The 12818-nt window shown below is 44.3% G+C and overlaps 1 protein-coding gene across 5 annotated transcripts in view; it reads right to left on the reverse strand.

Annotated features, from left to right (window-relative positions):
- The window catches only part of MRO (maestro), a 28097-nt gene extending 15835 nt beyond the window's left edge, over positions 1-12262 (reverse strand). For 3 of the 5 annotated variants that reach the window (XM_011969046.1, XM_011969042.1, XM_011969045.1), the window contains exons 1-2: positions 6638-6808; positions 6323-6443 (exon numbers count right to left, since the gene is read on the reverse strand). In XM_011969046.1, coding sequence (XP_011824436.1) covers positions 6323-6443; positions 6638-6657 — 141 coding nt within the window. In that variant the 5' untranslated portion in view covers positions 6658-6808. Of the gene's footprint in view, positions 1-2854; positions 2869-6322; positions 6444-6637; positions 6809-12186 lie in introns of those variants that run through there. The other 2 variants (XM_011969047.1, XM_011969043.1) reach the window with 2 other exon arrangements.
- Between the last annotated feature and the right edge of the window lie 556 nt (positions 12263-12818).

Below are 12818 nucleotides of genomic sequence, written 5' to 3' on the forward strand. Positions count from 1 at the left end.
ATGTCCATCAGTGACAGACTGGATTAAGAAAATGTGGCACATATACACCATGGAATACTATGCAGCCATAAAAAAGGATGAGTTCGTGTCCTTTGTAGGGACATGGATGCAGCTGGAAACCATCACTCTCAGCAAACTATCACAAGAACAGAAAATCAAACACCACATGTTCTCACTCATAGGTGGGAATTGAACAATGAGATCACTTGGACACAGGAAGGGGATCATCACACACCAGGGCCTATTGTGGGGAGGGGGAAAGCGGGGAGGGGTAGCATTAGGAGATATACCTAATGTAAATGACGAGTTAATGGGTGCAGCACACTAACATGGCACATGTATACATATGTAACAAACCCACATGTTGTGCACGTGTACCCTAGAACTTAAAGTATAATAAAAAAAAAAAATTTTTAATTCACATAGAGTCAAAAAACACGCTTGGTTGTTTCTTTCTGGGGCTTTTCTTTTAACAACTTTATGTTTCAATAGAACCTAAAGATTCTCAGGTCAGATGCTCCGGATCAGAGCCAACAGGTGCCTGACAATGGGTACAGGGAGCCTAAAAGAAGCAAAACTCCTGTCCCATGTTGAAGGAGGGGTTGAACACAATCTTACTTTAGACAAATAGGACTGGTGATTTATATTAGCATATTTGTGAATTTGAATAGCATTAAGATTACCTTCAAAAAAAAAAAAAAAGCTCAAAGTGGAGGTAAAGCTGTGACCCAGTTGGCCCCAGCCTGACTCAGGCCATCACCATCTGCCCCTGCAGCCAGTGACAGTGGGGGTGGGGAAGACCCATGGGAATCAGGGCAGTTGAGAAAACTGGTTCTTGGTGGCCTGAGCTTTGAAACTACAGAGGCCAGTTTAAGAGACCATTTTGAGGAATGGGGCACACCCACAGATTGTGTGATAATGAGAAACTCCCAAACAAAACATCTCGGGGGCCTTGGTTTTGTGACTTACGCTGGTGCAGCAAAGTGTGCTCAAGCACACAAGGTTGATGGGCATGTAGCGAAACCAGAGACGGCTGTTTCTAGAGAGGGTTCTGTAAAACCTGGTGCTCATCCAACAGTACAGACAATGTTTGCCAGGCACGGTGGCTCACGCCTGTAATCCCAGCACTTTGGGAGGCCGAAGTGGGCGGATCATGAGGCCAGGAGATCGAAACCATCCTGGCTAACACGGTGAAACCCCATCTCTACTAAAAATACAAAAAAATTAGCCGGGCATGGTGGCGGGCGCCTGTAGTCCCAGCTACCCGGGAGGCTGAGGCAGGAGAATGGCGTGAACCCGGGAGGCAGAGCTTGCAGTGAGCCGAGATCGTGCCACTGCACTCCAGCCTGGGCAACAGAGCAAGACTCCATCTCAAAAAAAAAAAGAAAAAAGAAAAAAAAAGAAAATATTTGTTGAGAGTAATAAGGAAGAGACAGAAGAATATAATTTGAGAGACTCCTTCAAAAAGTGTGACAAGATTGAAACGATAGAAGTTATGAACCAGGCACAGTGGCTCACGCCTGTAATTTCAGCATTTTGGGAGGCTGAGGCGGGTGGATGACTTGGGGTCAGGAGTTCGAGACCAGCCTGACCAATGCAGTGAAACCAATGCAGTGAAACCCCGTCTCTACTACAAATACAAAAGTTAGCTGGGCATGGTGGTGCAGGCCTGTAATCCCAGCTACTCAGGAGGTTAAGGCAGGGGAATTGCTTGAACCCAGGAGGCAGAGGTTGCAGTGAGCTAAGATCATGCCACTGTATGCCTAGGTAACAGAGCGAGACTCCGTCTCAAAAAATAATAATAATAAATAAAAAAGTTAGGGAAGCCAGGCAGAGTGGAAAACAGGATTTGCTCTTGTAACTTTTGATGATCATGAAACAATTGATAAAATTGTTTTTCAGATATACCATGCTATTAATGGGCATGATTGTGAAGTAAAAAGGGTCCTTTCTAAATGAGATGGAGTCTACTGGGTCATAAAGAGGTCATGGAAGTGGATCTGGCAACTTAGCTGGTCATGGAGGAAACTTTGGAGGTGGTGAAGGTAATTTTGGCCGTGGTGGGAACTTTGGTAGAAAGGAGGCTATGGTGATGAAGGTGATGGCAGCAGAGACAGTTATGCAGGAGATGACGGTGGATAGAATGGATTTGGAGGTGATGGTAGCCACTATGGGTGGTGATCCTGGTCATAATAGTAGAGGGGACCATGGTGGTGGTGGACCAGGATATGGAAACCAAGGTAGTCCATATGGTGGCAGTGGTGGATGATATGGTGGTTACAATGAAGAAGGAAATTTTGGTGGCGGTAACTATGGTGGTGGTGGGAACTATAATGATCTTGGAAACAGCAATCAAATTATGAACCCATGAAAGGGGGCAGTTTTGGTGGAAGAAGCTCAGGCAGTCCCTATGGTGATGGTTATGGATCTGGTAGTGGAAACAGTGGATATGGTAGCAGAAGGTTCTAAAAACAGCAGAAAAGGAGGCTGGGCATGGTGGCTCACACCTGTAATCCCAGCACTTTGGGAAGCCGAGGTGAGTGGATCACCTGAGCTCAGGAGTTCGAGACCAGTCTGGTCAACATGGTGAAACCCCATCTCTACTAAAAATACAAAAATTAGCTGGGCATGGTGGCAGGTGTCTGTAATCCCAGCTACTTGGGAGGCTGAGGCATGATAATCGCTTGAACCCGGGAGGCAGAGGTTGCAGTGAGCCGAGATCAAGCCTCTGCACTCTAGCCTGGGGGATAGAGCGAGACTCTGTCTCCAAAAAAGTAAAAATAAAAACAGTAGTAAAGGGCTACAGTTCTTAGCAGGAGAAAGAATGAGAAGTTTTGGGAAAGCGGCAAGTTACCTTGAAACAGTCATCCCAAATGCATTAGAGGAACTGTAAAAATCTGCCATGGAAGGAATGATGACACATAGTTAGAAAACTTACTGTTGCTTAAACAGAAAACCCTTCTTGTTCAGGACTGTCATAGTCACAGTTTGCAAAAAGTGCAGCTATTGATAATGCAATGTAGCATTGGCTAGATGCACATCCCTATGGTCTTTTATCTGCTGTAGCTTTTTCTTTTTCTTTTCATTACATCAGGTATATTGCCCTGTAAATTGTGGTAGTGGTTCCAAGAATAAAAAATTAAGGAATTTTTAACTTTTCAATATTTATATAGTTCAGTTTTTCCACATCTCTGAACACTTTAACAAAATACAGTTTTGAGGGTGTTTCCTTGTGAGTTAACAAATAAAGAAGACCATTGTGAATTACTATTTTGCATAAATTTTGCTAACGTTAACTGTAAAGAAACACCAGCTGACTTGCAGTTTAAGGGAATTCTATTCTCCCCATTTCCAAACCATGACCTGAATGGGTGCTGACATGTGGAGAGAATAGATATTTGTATGCTTGCAATGTCTGTTTTAGATAAATAGGATTGGATATTTAAATTAGCATATTTATGAATGTAATAGCATTAAGATTACCTTCAAATGAAAAAAATCTCAAATTTCAAAATCAAAATAAAAGAAGCAAAACTCCCTCAAGCTGAGGGCCCACTCACCCAGGAGAGCACGGGCCTCATTATAAAACAGCTGGTATCTCTGTTCCAAGGCATAAGAAAATCATGCTTGAAGCTCCTTTCCATTGGGAAGGAAAACAAACCTGCTCCCCTGTTCTTTCCGCTTGACTTCTCTTCCAAGATTAGCATAACAGCTAAGGGCTTTAGCCAGCCAAGGCAGCTTCCCCAGGCTTCAGGAATCAAGCAGCCAGCCTCGCCTTCATAGGCGTAAGTAGAACTCAAGGTCATGCTCCCGTTCGGGGCAAAGTAAATGAGAACTGAGTGGCTCCACCTGGAAGATTCGATCTGTGGTTAGAGAAACTCACACAGAGTTCCATCTTGAGCTCACTACCTCTTCTAGCAAACCCTGCCTCCCCAACACAAGAGAAAAACCGTGATGTCGTTTAATCTCACAGGTTGTCAGGGATCATCTCAATCTTGGGTGCGGGAAAAGTAAAGCATTTCTCAGTGTTGGCTGCGCCTTCTATATCAGAATTCCCCGGGGGTACATGTTATAAATTCCAAGCCAGAGGTGGGTGCAGTGGCTCACACCTGTAATCCCAGCACTTTGGGAGGCCGAGCATCCCTTGAGCCCAGGAGTCCGAGGCTGCCGTAAGCCACGATTGTGCCACTGCACTCCAGCTGGGTTGACAGACCAAGATCCTGTCTCTAAAAAATAAAAATAAATAATAATAATAATAATAAACTCCAGGCCTGCCCCAGAACTATTGGATCCAAATCTCAGGGAGTGTTGGGCCTGAGCATTGCACTTTTTGTATATGGTGTCTGGCAATGCTACACACATGCTGATATAGAAGAACCTCTATCCTGGAAATTAAATAAACTCCGCTAGGCTGAGTCCATGCAGTAGTAGAAACCATGGAAGTCAGGGAGGGAGCAGGGGCTGAGGGATGAGAAAGGGAAGGAGGTCAGTGTCTATGCAGAGAACAAGAGATTGATACCATATGTTTGTGAAGCACTTTGAATTTCACTTTAAAAATAAAATTAAAATCACAGCAGCTGTTTTTCTATGATTTATGCAACTTTTCCAAGATGCTATTCTTCAGTTAAAAGTTTCCTTAAAAAATAAAACAAATTAGGAGTTAAATCAAGGTCACAAGGCCCCTCGCCAGAGCCTTGTGTTTCCTGTACTCGCAGCTTCTTAAAGGACTCCCCCCACCCCCACGCCCTTCTTCTTGCCTGCAGTGCCTCCCTCCTTTCTAAAACATTAAGTCCTTTACACCCAATCCAACAAAAACAAAAGGATCATTCTCATCTGTTGCAACACAGGATCTCAGAGAGGATCGTTTTAAACACACTGTGAATTAAGGTAGTATACAGATTCCAAGACTTCTTAGGGTGTTCTAACTCCTCCTCCAAGCCGGCTCACCCGTACACTGACAGGCATTCTTTCCTAGGAGAATTACATTTTCTGGTGGGTTTCTATGGTCACCACACGTGCCTAGCCTTGTATAACCAAGACCAGGAGGTCACCTGGCCATTTGGAAGCCAAAGACACAGCTAGCTCTGCTTCTAGTTTTACTCATCTCTGCACACATTCTTCAACCAATTCTTCTTCCTCTGGAACATACTCCTGAGTGAGCTATGTGCAGACCCCCTGGTTTTCACCAACCCCAAGACCCCAGCTGGGACTTGTGTTCACTGCCATGTTGTGCTTATACCTGATCTCACTGAAGATATGTGGATTTGGGGTAACTTAGAAGACAGTTTTATGCTTTACACTGACTCCCATCTGCTTTTGCAAACTTGAATCATTCTGACTCAAAATATTAGATTTTTGGTCAATAATCCTTCTATTTATTGAAGCCAAAAGGTATATTATGAAGGCCAAAATTATAAAACACTTTGATTTTATCTCATCTGTAAAATAAGCAGAAGAAACTGTTAGATTGCTTAAAAATCCTTCCAACACTGAACTTATAAATCACAATAGTAGGCTCAGTGTGGTGGCTCATGCCTATAAATCCCAGCATTTTGGGAGGCCGAGGCAGGCAGATTGCTTGAGATCAGGAGATCAAGACCAGCCTAGGCAACACGGTGAAACCCCGCCTCTACTAAAAATACAAAAATTAGCCAGACATGGTGGTGCACACCTGTAGTCCCAGCTACTCAGGAGGCTGAGGCAGGAGAATCACTTGAACCCAGGAATCAGAGATTGCAGTGAGCCGAGATTGTGCCACTGCACCCCAGCTTGGGCAACAGAACAAGATCCTGTCTCAAAAAATAAAAATAAAAATAAATCGTCTTCATTTTAGAAAAGAAGAAACTGGGGCTTAAAGTAATGTTGAACAATTAACTCAAAGTCAAAGAGTAGTGGCAGAGCAGATTTCAGGACTCTGAAAGCTATCCTTTCAGTCACTGTACTATAAGCCTAGGTTCAGCTCCCAGGCAATGTCCTGTGTGCTGAACCAGGGAAGACAGACCGCATAGACATTTCAGTTTAAAGCGTCAATATCTTCCCTGCGTCCCTGCCATTCTATTATATTGCTGACAGTAGAATGATCTATAATCCATCTACTGATCAATTAATATAGTTTGTGAAAAGCAAACAAAATCAGCTTCCTGGTCAACATTGCCCACTTCAGTTTTACAAAGAGAACATTGCCAAACAGCTATCCCCTAAAGGTTGAACTCCCTCTGACACCGGTGACCAGAGTGACATTCCAGAAAGGTTTTGAGAACCCAAGTGCAGCCAGGACGCCTCCCGCTGCATCTGGGCTGCCCCGGCCAACAGTGTCCCTTACCTGCGGCTCCTGCAGGCGGCTGCCACGTGATGAACCGGAGCCCGTTCCTGACTCGGGAGGGCTGCTTTTCCGGGCAGTGGCCAAATGTGATGACTCGGCTAAATTTTCCCAGCCCTGAATTCTTAACATACAAGAAGCGAAATTAGGAGGTGACGCAGGGTCTGTTCAGGATAGCGGGTCGGCACAGAGTGATGGAAAGTGAGAATCAAAAAAGAGGGGAAAGTCAAAGTTTATAGAGTATTGGGGTGGGAGTGGGAATTGTTCTGGAACGAAACCGACAAGAATACTGTGGGCTGGCACAAGCATCACTTGCGCCCTTTGCTTCCCCACGCCATGCTGAGGTGTTTTTCCTTCTCCTTGCTGTGATATCCCCCGTCATTCTTCCCTCATGTCAGCCTGACCCACACTTTCTGCAGAAATTCTGTAAACGGCACTTCTGGGGACCTTCCCTCTGCACCAAACAAAACGGCCCTGTCAAGGCCCGTTCCCCCTGCGGCCGCGAGATGGCGGCATGACTCAATGGACGGGCTCCAGGCGGCCTCTGCACAGAGATGCCGCCGTGGCTGCCCTCCTTCCTTACATAATCCTGTTAAGAGCGCATTTAATCTAAGGATGGGACACTGTGTTCCATGCCAGGCAGACTCATCGTGACTGACTGTTGCACCAACAACAAGAGCTTTAACCGCTGATGTCCCTTCCTGCTCAAGAAACACCATATGTCCTGAAAGGAGCGATTTAAGCTCTCAAAATGATTTGTTGGTAAAAAGCAAAGCAAAATTAAAATCAGGGAATTACAGCACCTGCAGAATTTAGGAGCCTCTCTCCCTCATCATCCCTTCTTCCCCGGACTCTCCAACCATGTGCATAAATCTATTTATCAATAATTAGTTATCGCCTCGCTCTGCCTTGGGTCATATGGAAAATATGTCCTAACAGAAAAAAAGAACAGTTGTATTTTCGAAGATGGAGGAGCTTATTGTTATGCTAATAGATAATGAAAACTTCTGTGTGCCAAATGTTGGGATAAATATTACATAGACTATCTCATTCAATTGTTACATCAAACCAAAAGTTAATACTCCTACTATAGTCTCCATTTTAAGGCTGGAGAAACTGAGGCACAGGGAGATTACCTTGACAAAGGTCATGCAGTTAATTCATGGCAGAGTTAAAATTCAGCCACAGGCAGGCTAATGTGAGAGCTTGGACTCAGCCATGATGCTATGCAGTGGACTGGTCTAGAAAACCCAATGAGGAGATAAGCAGAAAAATATAAACCAGAGAACTATGTCAGAGTGGAATATGAAAGAAAAAAGGCAGAAAGAAAGAAAATCGATGCTGCTGAGAAAATAAAGAGGAATGAGGCTAAAACACCACCCTTTTCAGATTAAGTTACAAGGGCACCACTGTGACATTTGAGGACACAATTTCAATAGAGTGATAGAGAAAGGAAGCTAGACTGCAAAACTAAGGGGCTATGAGGAAAGAGGAAATTGAGATGTCTTGCTGCAAAAGGAAAGCAATAAATAGACTAGAAGAGACAGCAAGGTCAGGCAAAAGCATTTTGGTTTTCTTGTGTGCTTTTTAAAATGGAATAAAGCCTGGGCTTGTTTGAAAGTGGTTGCAAGGGAGCCCTAATATGTGGGTGGCACCGAGTAGTGGTAATAGGAAGAGGTGGAGGGGGGCATCAAGGGCACAAAGGAAAGGGTTAGCTCTGAAGGAGGAAGAAAGGTGGCTGCCTCTGTCTGCAACTGGGAGACAGCCACAGAGATGAAGATACATCAACACGAAACTGAGAGGAATGGGCGAGTTCAATTCTTCCAAAATAGCTTTAATCTTTTCAGTAAAACCAGAGTGAGGTTATCGGCCAAGAGTGAGAATGAGGTTTATATGGCCATAATCTATATACTGAACTAATCCATGTAGTGCTTAGAATGACCAAAAAGGTAATAAGATTATCCAAAGAACAAAGGAGACTAGAGAAGGGAAGTCTGAAGTATGACTGTAAAGATTCTCTGCAGAATCTCTTTTGTGAATCAAAACTGAAATTTACATCCCCTCCTCCCCTCGAACAGAAACACAACAGGCACACTATTAATAATCCCTTGTGTCTAAAGTTTCTTTGTATTCAAGTTTTAAGACGTTTCACAGAGAAATAGTATCTTCTCTACTGCTAAATAGGAGAACTAATATGCAGATAAATTTTCCTGTTTGGCTTAAAACTACAAAGAAAACCAGGGCCAGAACTGGAATTGATGTCCAGGAGCCTCTCTGATACTTGCACAGTGCTGCCTTCAGCTCTACTAAACAATTCTCATAAAGGGCCTGGATGCAGCTAACTGCCCCTAGAGAATCCCAGACACAGCACAAACATGGGAAGCATCAAAATCAACTCATGATGCCCACAAGAGTCTAAGATTCTCCTTATGTGGCCCTGGGTCACAGTACTGTTCTTTGGAAATTAGAGGGCAAGTTTGATAACTTGATTGCAACATATTTGTATACCGATAACACGATGTCTTTAAAAGAACACACCATAATTATTTAATGTAAGGGTTTAATGACGCTATTTTCATTCTCAATTAACATTTCCTTATTGCCAGAAGTACACTGGGGCTGACACAATTGGAAAAAACAAAGAGGGTAATTATTTAGCCTGCATTACTGATGAAAAGGGCAACAGGCAAAGCTAAAGCAATCCACAATTCACCTTCTGTTTAGACGCAGATAAGGACAAAAGAGAGTCACCAATCAAAATGGTTTATCTTGGGTTTCAGGACTTTTAGAAGCACTTCCCTGTGTGTGTGCATGCACAATGTGTAATCAGGAAATTTATCTTTTTTATTTCATTTCTTTTTTTTTTTAATGAGACAGAGTCTCACTCTGTCACCCAGGCTAGAGTGCAGTGGGGGTATCTTGGCTCACTGCAACCTCCTCCTCCCAGGTTCAAGTGATTCTCATGCTTCAGCCTACCGAGTAGCTGGGACTACAGGCGCCTGCCACCACCCCAGCTAATTTTTGTATTTTTGAAAGAGACGGGGTTTCACCATGTTGGCCAGACTGGTCTCCAACCCCTGACCTCAGGTGATCTGCCCGCCTCTGGGATTACAGGCATGAGCCACCGCGCCCTGCCAGGAAATTTATCTTAAAGGGAGAGATTTAAGTTTCCTCCCTCTCATCTTCTTTCAGGAAATACATCCCCCGCACCCCGCCCTCCAGCTAAGCGAAACCCTCTCTTGATTTTCACTTCTAAAAAGAAATAAAATCAGCCACCTCCTTAGCCACAGGTTGTGATTACCAGCTTCTCATTCTTTCTTTCTTTCTTTCTTTCTTCTAGTGTTTACTGAGATCCTGCTTCCATGGAGGCAGAGTGCTCGGCAGGTGGGGCCAACACTCACACTGCGCTCTCCAGGAGAATCGACCAGCAGCGGACTTGGGACTGGGGCTTATGTGCCCACAGCGCAAGGCAGGAATTGATAAGAGCCAAGGAGAGGAGGTGATAATGAGTCAAAGGGCAGTCACTAGGGAAAACCCTTCATAGAGGATGGAGCATCCACTCCTGTGCTTAGTGAAACCAATTAGACAGAGATGAGAAACGCCTCTGAGGCAGGCCCAGCGAGAACACGAGGCCATGAAAGCACGCCAGCTAGCCACCCCGATGAGCCACCTAACCTGACTCCTCCACAATCCACTCGCCTCCAAGGTGGACAGCCTTGGGAGACCCTTCCCAAACTTCATGCCACATTTGCTTCCCACTCCTCTACCTACGCGTTATAATCTAAAAACACAGGTATTTTGGCTGCTAGTCTTTGCATGAAATAGATGCTGCAGGAAGAAGTTTTGGGGTTTATCCCTCGGCTTCAAATACCCTCCAGCACATGGAGACAGGAGTGCCCCATGGCCCAGGTCTCCTCACGCCCAGATGCAGTTCTCCAAACTCTGTAAACAGTAAGCTGTCTCATCCAACCCTCCATCTGGCTGTTATGCCTTCCGTTTTCTCTATTTTATTTCTTGGTAGTTACTATTGGTGCCAGAATGCGAGAAAAAATTCAAGCTCTTTCTGTAGCCTCTTGGTCTGGGGTAATCTCTGAAAATGATTTGCCTATCCCTTGACTCAGAAAACTCCACAAAATCACGCAAACCAAGGCGTTCAAATCTTTATGTTACCTTTAAGAACACCCATGTAACTGTGCAGGCCATCAAGGTATACATACCCCAAAAAACACCAAGTACCTGAAAGATGTCACTTTTCAGAGGCACTGAGTGCCCTTCCATCATTACAAAGGTGGAGCTGGCATGTGTGCCCAGGCCAAACCATGGGGCTGGACGCAGGCTTCATGACCCAAAAAAAGTGTCGAATTTTTGCTGCATGTGCTTAAAAATGCAGAGAGCAATGCTGAACTGCAGGGTTTAGATGTAGATTCTTGGATCATAGAGCACATTCAGTGGAACAAAGCCAAGATGTACACCATATTTACAGAGCTCATGGTCAGATTAACCCATATGAGAGATCCCTCTGCTGCATGGAGATGATCTTCGCTGAAAAGGAACAAATTGTTTCTAAACCAGAAGAGATATTTACACACAAGAAAAAGGCATCCCACAAGAAACTGAAGAAACAACACAGCCTAGGAATACATTCCGTATAAGATAATTGCAAATAATAGTTTAGCCAGGCATGGTGGCTCACGCCTGTAATCCAAACACTTTGGGAGACTGAGGCGGGAAGATCACTTGAGCCTAGGAGTTTGAGACCAGCCTAGGCAGCATAGGGAGACCCCCATCTCTATAGTTAAAAAAAAAAAATTTGTAATTACCCAGGCAAGGTGGCATGTACCTGTGGTCCTAGCTACTTAAGAGACTAAGGCAGGAGGATTGCTTGAGCTCCGGAGGTCAAGGCTAAAGTGAGCCATGATTGTGTCACTGCACTCCAGCCTGGGTGATAGAACAAGACATTGCCTTTTGTTTTCTTTTTTTCTTTTCTTGTTTTTCTTGAGACAGAGTCTTGCTCTGTCACCCAGGCTGGAGTGCAGTGGTGTGCTATCGGCTCACTGTAACCTCTGCCTCCCAGGTTCAAGCAATTCTCCTGCCTTAGCCTCCCAAGTAGCTGGGACTACAGGTGCGTGCCACCATGCTCGGCTAATTTTTTGTATTTTTAGTAGAGGTGGGGTTTCACCATGTTGACCAGGCTGGTCTCAATCTCCTAACCTTGTGATCCGGCCACCTTGGCCTACCAAAGTGCTGGGATTATAGGCGTGAGCCACCACATTCAGCCAAGACACTGTCTTTTTAAAAAAAAAGTTTTTTTAAAAAAAAAAAGGCCAGGAGTAGCGGCTCACGCCTATAATCCCCACACTTTGGGAGGCCGACACAGGAGGATCACCTGAGGTCAGGAGTTCAAGACCAGCCTGGCCAACGTGGTGAAACCCCATCTCTGCTAAAAATACAAAAATTAGTCAGGTGTGATGGTGCATGCCTGTTATTCCAGTTACTTCGGAGGCTGAGGCAGGAGAATCACTTGAACCTGGGAGGCAGAGGTCGCAGTGAGCCAAGATCACACCACTGCACTCCACTCCAGCCTGGGCCACCAGAGTGAGACTCCAGCTCAAAAAATAAAAAATAAATAAATAAAAATTAAATTAAATTAAAATTAAAAAAAAAGTTCGAGTTTAAATGCCTTTCCTACCTGAGATATTAATTACTCCCATACCATCACCAACACCCCACTTCCAAAAGGTAATGATGAACTTCTGTAAACATTTTTCAGTTGAACTGGTTAAGTCTTTAGCAATCAATCAACTGTGTTGAACTACAATGTCTAGCAGAATCAGTTGAATCCTGAAAACTGTTCTGTGCTGTCTTACCTGAGCTAGGCAATGAGGAGCACAGCGTGGCTAGCTTCTCGCTCTGTGCTTATCCTGATGAAGGGTGAATATGAATCAGCCTAGAAGCATCTCTGTCCTTTAAACAAGCTTGCAGTGAACAATAAACCACATTTTGTCCTTGAGGATGAAACACAGGCCAGATTAGAGTTTTATCACAAGAAAGAAATACATAATAAGGCCTCTGCTATCTGCCCCTGATAATTGCTAATGATACATTCTAAATGATGCAGTTTTGCAAACTTCTAAGATTCTCACGTTACATTTCCTATTTGTGCAAGGGCCCAGTGAGAAAGCTATACATGTTTTATTGTGGAAGAGAACAGAATCAGTAAACAGCACCATGAGACGTCAAACCAATCCTGCAGACAACACTGCCTATGATCTCTGCTCTTAACACCTCAAAGTATTCTTAGGCTATTTGTCATTTTCTCCTCTCAACCTTGGAAAGGGGGTCATTCTTGTGCTTCTTTGACATATGGGGAAACTTGGGGGAGTGGGGAAGAGTGAGTGGGGAACTTCCCCCAAAGTCTCAAAGCTAGGTGAAAGGGTTGGGATCTAAATGTTTGGCTTCCTCTTGAGCTTTGTCCAGCCAGAGTTATTCTATGGATTCT

This window comes from Mandrillus leucophaeus, unplaced genomic scaffold, assembly GCF_000951045.1.
Source record: "Mandrillus leucophaeus isolate KB7577 unplaced genomic scaffold, Mleu.le_1.0 Scaffold87, whole genome shotgun sequence".
In the NCBI taxonomy this organism is placed as follows: domain Eukaryota; kingdom Metazoa; phylum Chordata; class Mammalia; order Primates; family Cercopithecidae; genus Mandrillus; species Mandrillus leucophaeus.